The 10,057-nt window shown below is 36.9% G+C and overlaps 1 protein-coding gene across 1 annotated transcript; it reads right to left on the minus strand.

Moving 5' to 3' along the window:
- Positions 1-3,148: 3,148 nt before the first annotated feature.
- Positions 3,149-9,463, minus strand: LOC110693507 (uncharacterized aarF domain-containing protein kinase 2-like). The gene is made up of 5 exons (XM_021870624.1): positions 9,168-9,463; positions 6,637-7,975; positions 5,972-6,235; positions 4,766-4,921; positions 3,149-3,653 (listed from the first exon to the last, which is right to left on the minus strand). Exons 1-5 carry the CDS (start codon positions 9,173-9,175, stop codon positions 3,534-3,536), a joined length of 1,887 nt encoding a protein of 628 aa, XP_021726316.1. The 5' UTR covers positions 9,176-9,463; the 3' UTR covers positions 3,149-3,533.
- Positions 9,464-10,057: the final 594 nt, after the last annotated feature.

Genomic DNA, 10,057 nt, shown 5'->3' on the forward strand with positions numbered 1-10,057 from the left:
TCCCATTGGGTGGGTGGAACCATCCAACTTGCCTTTACACGACAAATTTACCGATTTTCAACTTGCACCAATTTCATTAAATCAAGCCAACCATTAACATTTATGACAACACATAGTGATCATAAATGGTTCCAAACAGCCTTATATGACCCCGAGATGTGTTCCCTAAAATTTCAATACTTTTTGACACCGAGCCCTGAATCCTTTAAAAATTCGCAAAATACGTGGATATTAGTCTTCAATCTTGGAATTTTTTGACTTTTTTTTACTCGGAAATAAAAATTGTCAAAATGTTTACCATGGTCCCTAATATCCTCCGGGAGTCCAATTGGGTGGGTGGAATCATTCAATTTTCCTTAAGACGACCAATTTACCGGTTTACAACTTCATCGATTTCATTAACTGAAGCCTACCATGAAAATTTATAACAATATATAGTGATCATATATGGTTCCAAACGGCATTACATGACCCCGATATGTGTTCCCTTAAATTTCAATACTTTTTGACACCGAGCCCTGAATCCTTTAAAATTTCCCAAAATATATGGATATTAGTCTTCAATCTTGGAATTTTTTGACTTTTTTTTTACTCGGAAATAAAAATTGCCAAAATGTTTACCATGGTCCCTAATATCCTCCGGGAGTCCAATTGGGTGGGTGGAATCATTCAATTTGCCTTAAGACGACCAATTTACCGGTTTACAACTTCATCGATTTCATTAACTTAAGCCTACCATGAACATTTATAACAACATATAATGATCATATATAGTTCCAAACGACATTATATGACCCCCGAGATGTATCCCCTAAAATCTCAAGATTATTTGACGCCGGGACCCGAAACCTTCAAAATTTCTCAAAAATCGTGGATAATTAGCCTTCAATTTTGGAATTTTTTGACTTTTTTCTCTCGAAAATAAAAATTGTCGAAATATTTACCATGGTCCCTAATACCCTTTGGTAGTCCAATTGGTTGGGTGGAACCATCCAATTTGCTTTTAAACGACCAATTTACCAGTTTAGAACTTACACTGAATTCTTTGACTCAAGCCTACGAGGAACATTTATGACAACATATAATGATCATATATGGTTCCAAACGGAATTATATGACCACGAGATTTATCCCCTAAAATCTCAAGACTTTTTGACAACCTGAAACCTCCAAAATTACTCAAAAAACGTGGATCTTAACCTTTAATTTTGGTATTTTTTGACTTTTTATCTTCCGAAAATAAAAATTTCCAAAATGTTTACCATAGTCCCTAATACCCTTTGGGAGTCCAATTTGGTGGGTGAAACCATCCAATTTTCTTTTAAACGACCAATTTGCTGGTTTACAACTTGCATCAATTTCATTAACTCAAACATACCACGAAAATCTATGACAACATATAATGATAAAAATGTTTCCAATCGGCATTATATGAACCCCAGAAGTATTCCCTAAATTTTAAAGACTTTGCGACACCAGGCCTCGAAACCTCCAAAAAATTTCAAAAACCATGGACATTAGCCTTCAATTTTGGAAATTTTTGACTTGTTTTCGCCCAAAATAAAAATTGCCGAAATGTTCATCATGGTCCCAAATACCCTCCGAGAGTCCAATTGGGTGAGTGAAACCATCCAATTTGTCTTTAAACGGCCAATTTACCAGTTTACAACTTGCACCGATTTACTGGTTTACAACGACCAATTTCATTAAGTTGCACTGAACCCGACTTGAACCGAAATTTACCCAAATCCGTTTTAACTCGTCAAAAATCGTATTTAACCCGACTTGTTACTAACTTGACCTGTATTCAACCCGACCCGTTCCTAACCCGACCCGAATTTAACCCAACTTGTTACAAACCCGACCCGAAATCAACCCGACTTGTTATTGACCTTACCCAAATTAAACCCGAATTTTTATTGACCCGACCCGAATTTTACCAACCTATTACTTACCCGACCCAAAAATTTTACCCGATCTGTTACTAACTCGACTCGAAATTAACACGACTTGTTATTGAACCGACCTAAATTCAACCCAAATTATTACTGAACCGATTTCAAATCACCTTTAATGCAATTTAGACCACCTTATTATTGTTGATCAAAGCATTTTGTCTAGGAAGACCAAGTCGGTCCAGGCCAGCAAAAGAAAGGAGCATCATCCTCAAATTTAAGAGTTAAATATAGTACTTGAATACATTTGTTGTATGGTCAAAGGAGATAATTATCTTCCTAAATTATAGACTATAGTTCCCTAGTATATTGCCATATATATTATAGTCAAAGGAAATAATTAGCTTGATAAAAATGATAATTATCTATTTATAGTTAGTTAAACTCGAATATGACCTGACTTGGAAATGACCCGGCCTGATTGTAACTTGCAAATTATTGACTTGAACATAACCCGACTTGAATCCGAGAATGACCCCACTTAAAAATGACCCAACCTGATCACAACCCGCAAATTATTGACTTGAATCGAACCCGACTTGAACCCAAGAATGACCCGACTTGAAAATGACCTGATCTGATTATAATCCACAAATTATTGACTTGAACCGAACCCGACTCAAGCCTGAGAATGACCTGACCTGATTCTAACCCACTAATTATTGACTTGTACCGAACTCGACTCAAACTCGAGAATTACCCTAACCTGTTTTAACACGACCTATTGTTCACCCGACCCGAATGTAACCCGACCTGTTGTTAACCCAACCTAAACCCAACCCAAACCCGATAAAAAGTATGACCCGACGTGACCCGACTCAAGCATGACCCAACCCAAACCCAACCCGCATAAGTTATGGAATTAATCCGAGTTGACCAGACCCACTCTTACTCGACCCGTTTATCCGAATTGACAGCTCTAGATATGATGATCCAGTTCAGACACTCCGAACACAACCAATATTTACTGTTCCTATACCAATGTTGCATCTTATCTTTTAAGGTGTGCACCATATAGGCACAAATAAGATCCTCTCCCTCCATTTGGGCTAGTTGAAGTGCCCAACTGCCAAGGAAATAAATTGTACGAATTTTGCTGCATCTCCAATACTTTTAGGACTTATTTGTTTACCTGCACTCTATGTAACACATACATAAAGTAGCTATAAATTACTTAAAAGCTGTGCTCGAAATTCACAAAATGTTTTTATATTTTCTTAACTGAAAATAAACCAAGAATTCAAAGCTTTAATCGACAACTTAATGTTAAAAGCTCGGCTACAGAGGGGGTCAAAATGAATACAGAATGTATCTGAATATGTACAGGCCAATTAAATGTAAAACAAGAAACCCTTTTCCCGGGAAACTATTACAGGTTGCTACTCTATATCACTTGATCAAATTTCAAATAAAAGTTGAAACAAAAAGAATATATATGGGACTAAGACTGGAGAGGAGAGAAGAAAGATGATCGGACGTGACCTAAACTAAATAAAGCTTATTTCTTTTGGAAACTATGTATAGTATATGATCCATCAAAATTTTTAGCAGCAGCTAGTAGTAGCAAGAAGCAAATTTCTATGGGGCCATAAGCCCCTCAATAGTGTATGAAAGAGATTTTGCCCAATCTGCTTTGAACAACAAAGTTTGAAGCGTGTGCATCACATTATAATCTGGATCGAGCTTCCGCTGCCAACCCTACAATGAAGAGAGAAGACACACAATGCAGACATTATAACATTAAAAGATATAAGAGTAACGAGCTATTTCAAATAAAAATGCAGTAGTCATAGTTAGCCCATCCTCTTCCTTCACTGATTCATTAGAAACCATCTAAGGTAAAATCATCCAATCTTAAGGGGTTTTCTTTTGAAGTAACCTTATTTAGTCAAGGAAACCCAAAATGCCCCCTAGATTGGATCTTTATTACGATATTACCCATTTATATGATGGAATTATCATCCCCTAAGCCCACACACAAACCCCTAACAGGAAAGAGAGAAGAATGTGTTGTTCTGATTCCTAATAGAGTCTGAAGATGCAGATAGTTTTCACATAAAAAACTAAAGCTGTATAGCATGAACACCTAGTTGATTGCCAATAAGATAGCAACAATATAAGACACCTCTCACCCACTCCTTCCCCTTAGGCCATGTAGCAGCTCCTTTCTCACTTCATGTCCTGATACAACCTGATATAGGCCTTTTGACCACAAGATTCCTGAAAACACATCCTAACAGAAACCCATAAATCAGCTACTTTTATACACACTTTCATCCATTTGTTGATGACTTGAATGCGCCATTTAGCAACAACATTTGTACGTGTTTCCTCATTTATTTGTTCAAACTTCCTAAACACTGTTCTACATCATTGCTACTCTAGTGCAATCTTTGTGGGACATACACAATAACAGATTACATGTAACAACTCTTTGGTCGAAATGAAATAGAAACTAACAACTTTGACTTGTAGAATATAAAGGAGAAACTGCTCCCCTACATTCCCAGAATGAAGTATTTTAGAGTAAATAACCTAATTTTAAAAACAAAGGATAGACCAAACAAAGTTTCAACAATTTATTCAAATGATAACGGTGCAGGATCATGGGGATTGGTTTTAATTGGAAGGTTCAATTCAAACATAATACATAGTAAATAATTTGTACAAGGGCAAATATAATAATTTTAAGCCACAGATGTACTACTTGTGTTTGAAATGTAGCAAAGTATGAATGCCAAAATAAAGATAAGTCAAAGTAGACAGATTCCCTGTTTATTCTATACAAGTAGCCAGGATAAAGTGGTTACCTCAAGGACCAAAGTAGTCACAATTACAGTGCATACATCACCATCAATGTTCACCTTGTGATGTCTAACTTGCTCAAGTAATTGTTGCATGGCATCCGCTGGATGAACCAGGTCACCTTCTGGAGTAGCCCAGAAATCGAAAGACTTTGTTACCTCCTGTAAAAATGCAAACTAAAGTTTCAATTTTGCTGCATTTGCTGAAAATGATATCCAGGCAAGACAAGGATGTATTTGTAGCTGTTTACAACCCCATTCCAAGAAAGGGAGAAAGAAAGACACATTTAGATAGAACATGCAGGGAAAATCTAAAGCATATCATCACCATATAGTCAGAAGGACTCAGATTACACAACTATTAGCCTTACCCAAATTAGAAGATTCTAATTAGAGGATTAAGAGCTATTTATAAAACCTGAAATATTATAAGCTATACACCAGTCCAGGTAATGAAACAGGGAACTACAATACAGTTCAAGGAAAGAGACACTTTGTAAAAGAAAAAGCCACAAAGAAAGGCAACGTACTTGCCAAGGTGAAGAGAAATATTATTATTATTATTACTACGCATTATAACCTTTTTTTTTTTCCTGATGTGAATTGAAATTTGCAGACAGAGATGACTTTTTGTTTAACCAAAACTATTTTTTGCTTATCAAAACAGACTTGTAATTGCTTCACCAGTGCTCTAATCATAGCTGAACCAATTTTCACAGATTGAAACTAGATTTGCTTATCAAAATTCATTTTTAATGATCAAAACTAATTATACTTAAACTGTATAGCATTAGTTGGAGAGGGAAGGGTCTTAGAAAATTCGTTTTTTTTTTTTCTTTTTTAATAAAATATAATTTGCTTCTTCTCTAAACATGGGTGAGTGGAAACTAGCTAAAGTTGATCAACTTACCCTGAAATTGAGCAATGAAGCACAAGGAAACATATCTTTCATCAATTGAAAGAACAAAATTGACTTTTCTACTTGAACATTATCAAGAACCAAAAGATTTCATTCCCTTTAGTAAGTGTTGCAGAGGGTATATAAGTGATTAAAGTTTCAAGACCAATGATATAAGTCTTCAGTTCTTCACACAAAAGCAAACTATAGTACTATAGCAGAAAGACGTGAGTTTCTAGGAGTAACCAAATAAAATCATAATTTGAACCTTAGCTGCGTTACGGAAGTAAGAATTAAAGAAGTAAACAAAGAACCTGTATGAACGCCTCTGGATTCGGACAACTCTGTCGTTTTGATAGTTGAAGGGCGCGCTCAGCTACAGTGCGGCCATCCCGACGAGCAACAGCCTTAAAAAACTCCAACAGTATTACACGGTCATTTTTTGAAAGCTCGGCAGTCATGCCTACATCAATAAATATGACGTGAGGCTTCGATTTTGCCCCTGCTTTACGCTTGCCATGTTTCAACCGAACAAGAATATTTCCAGGATGCATGTCTGCATGGATGAAGTTATCCACCTGCAACAAGGAACATTTGGCTTACAAGACTTCCCTGAATAACCAAAAGGAATAAGGCCACCAGTCTAAGTGTCTAACAGACACTGTAAGTCTGTAAACAAGAATCTCCACTGCATGTCAAAAGACTCGAGTAGTAACTAGTAAATACTAACGGGGGAAAAAAAAAAAAAAAAAAAAAAAAAAAAAACACAAAAGTTGCAAATAAAAATGGCTGACCGTATGGAGGTACACACAACTTAGCCTATAAATCACCCTCAAAACGTATCTTAAAATTACCAATCAAATAGACAGATTCTTGAAGTAACAGACACATAACACTGCAAACCAACTAAAGAAGACATAAGATAATTGAAAATGTTGATAGCTTCGTGAAGACAAACATAATACATAGTTTTGTTTACCAATAGCATCTTCAGAAGAGCATGGGTGCCGATGTGAGCCAGAGAAGTTTTAAAACGTTCATGCCCATCAAACCCATCAACATAATGTGACACACTTTCCCCATGCTCAAAGGTTTCAACCAAAACTGCAGGATGCACTAACGGATAGAGAGGTTTTGGGAAGGATACATCTCTCCATCTCCGGAAGTTGTATATAAACCGATTAAGATTTGCAGCTTCCCTGGAAAGATCAACCTGTGACATCATAAAAGTTGCAAATTGCTGGACACTTTCATCTAGTCTCAACCACTTCAGTGTAGGGATAAGTGTGGATATTCTTGCCACTGTGTTTATTATAACAAAGTCCCTTCTGATAGAATCACCAACTCCTGGATGCCTAACTTTCACTGCAACTTCAGTGGGTTTGGTCTTTTGACCAGGGTGTCGGAAGCGCAAAACAGCCCGATGCACCTGTGCAATACTTCCGGATGCAACAGGCTTCTCATCAAAACTCTCAAAAATCTCGGTAATTTTACGACCAAAGGCTTGTTCCACAGTTTTTTTTGTATAAGCATAGCTGTGCTCTGGAGCTTTAGAATGAAGCTTTGCAAGCTCAGAACATAAATCTCTTGGGAATAAATCAGGTCGTGTAGCTGCCCACTGCCCCCATTTTATAAATGCAGGGCCAGCTCTTTCCAGGGTACGATGCACAACATGAAGCCAAAAGCTTCTGAATTGAGGTCCACAACTATCTGCAAATGGAGCCATGGCTATGCTGGGTGAAAATAATAATGCCAGATAAACAACTCTTAGCAACAAAATAAGAACCTCTAGTACGTTTGAAATCAACCTGCTCATGTACATATGTCCATCTTGAGCCCGCGTATAAACAGTGTTACTAGGGGAAAAATAGTCTGATTCAGCATGTGATCTTTGGGTTAGAGCTAACTCTCCAAATATTAAAGTGAAAATGCCCGGCACCAAAAGGTGGGATTTGGTTAAGGCTATGCTGAATACTCCAGCAGCCCTGCTTATGGTAGGAATTGTTGAAGTGTAAGAAGAACGCATCTTTGTAATCCTTTTCCAAGCAATTTGAGCATGATGTGCCACAGTGTTACTTGCATACATTGAAGAATAGTTCCTAGGAGAGCCATTCTTGTAAAGGAATTGCGGATGTTTATACGAAGTATTAGGCATAAATCCTGAATGATTATGTCTGAACTGTGAATACAATCTATATTGTGGTAAACATGGCTGGAAGAGGGGGTATGTTCCATCCCTTTTCAATCCAAGATTGCTGCTGCCACGGGTTTTTAACAAGGAATTTGTGGCCCTCCTAATGTTTCCAAACATCAAAAGTCTGCAACCAAACAACGAGTTCAACCAGTTAAGCATGACCATATAAATTGTTTTCAAATTAGCATCATAAAAACATTCTATAGCTTGGCCTACACCAGTAGAGCATGCAGTTCAATGTCAACAGAGCAATAATGAAGAAGAAACATAAATCTCCAAATGATAGAAAAGAAGAAATGTGCCAAAAGGTGGAAAGAGGAGAGGAAATCAAAATGTCCAATGCCCCTATATTGCAAGAATAGCATATTAATCTCAATCTCCCCAAATGTGGAAAAACTTCATTGGCATTCCATCTTGTTTCGAACAAACAGAATGTCGGTGAGGAGTGGAGGACCAACACTGCCATTCCATTATTCAAAATCATATGATGAAGCAGAAAGGCAATCAGACAACGTCAGCTAGTTACAAATAAACGCCACTCCTAGCACAAACACGACTATGTCAACGACTATGTTGTCTATGTAAACTTTAAAGGTACCCACCTTCGAGATCAAACTTTTTGTAAACTAAACTAAAGAGCAAGGACTATAATACTTGGTGTTCAAACAGATCAACCTAACAGGCACACACTGGTGTTTGTCATAATTAGTTAACTAGAGCAGAACAGTCAAAACCCTCATTCGAGCAGTAGATATATGCACAAAGTTTGTCTGGTAAAACTTAAAAACGACAATGGTCACTCATTCAAGACAACCTAGCTAACACATAAAGCTGTAGTAAAAAAGCCAAATGAACATCATGCCAGAAACTACCAAATCCACATCTTTTTTTCTTCATTAATGCATTGCATTTCTATTTCCCATCACCTTTTTCGATTCCTCAAACATAAAGATAGCTGACTATATTGCTAATTCCCAGCATATACAAATCAATCAAGCTAAATTAGAGCTAGTATCTTATAATAGCAGCTCAAATATAAGATGTAATGTGAAATTAGATACAATTTTTTTTTTATCATGCAAACACATCAAATCTTGATTAAACAAGGTGTCTAACATTTTAATCACAATGAACAACAAAATCTTCCCACTACCCAAAAAACAAAACCCCACAAAAATCTCGAATTTGTTACTTATGCTACACCAATTCCCCAAACCCAAATCAGAAATAAGGGCACAAAATCTACAATACAAAAAGAAAAAACAAATCAATAAAATTGCAAACATAATAATGGGAAAGAGGAGAAAAGAATTGACCTTGACATTGGAGGAGCAAAATAAGGAAGATGGGTGAAGAAACTAGAAGAAAAAAATGGAGGGAAATTTGAGGAAAGAGCATTTTGTCATGTCGATTAGCTTGTTGAAGGGGAAATCACAGGATTCAAGCACGGCCCGTGTTAAGCAGGTCGACGGCGAAAGCGAAAGAGGAGAGAGAAGAGGTCGGTGCGCACGGTGCGAGGCGTTGCGGGTGTTGTTGTGTGTTGGGCGACGAAGGTGGGCTTGTATGGTTATTTTGTTTGAAGCGTGGGCCGCAACAAGTCGCAACTTATGCAATGTGTATCTAATTAGTTGGTATACACTAGACCCTAGTGTAGGTAGCCCAACCTACACTCCCTCTAAACGCAGCGTTTAGAGTTACTACCCACACCCCCTCCACTAACCCACAATAATTACCCACTCCCCACAATAACCACAGTAACTGCATAACTAACTTCCCCTACCCCACATATATATACATAAAAAAAATAAAAAAAAAAATCAATTTCAAATCATTCTCTCTCTCTAAACACCATCTTCTTCATTTCTCTAGAGTTTCTCTCTCATCAAACCCAACGAATCGGAACAAATTTCAATTTAAATCACTGAAAAATTGCTTCAAAATACTCCAAAATTGCTTCAAATGTCTGATATTCGAGAAGAAATTAAACAATCACAACAAAAAGAGTAAGTAATTTCGTTAGTTTTGTTCATTTTTTGAGATTGTAGTGCAATTTTATGTGTGAAACCTTAATTTTGTTCATTTTGTTGCGATTGTAGTGCGATTTTGCAAAAAACCACTACAGAGAAGAACATGAAAGAAGAAACTGCAAAATCGGAGCAAAATGTATCTAAAGAGTAAGTAATTTTGTTCATTTTCTTTCGATGAC

The sequence above is a fragment of the Chenopodium quinoa genome, unplaced genomic scaffold (assembly GCF_001683475.1).
Source record: "Chenopodium quinoa cultivar QQ74 unplaced genomic scaffold, ASM168347v1, whole genome shotgun sequence".
NCBI lineage: Eukaryota > Viridiplantae > Streptophyta > Magnoliopsida > Caryophyllales > Amaranthaceae > Chenopodium > Chenopodium quinoa.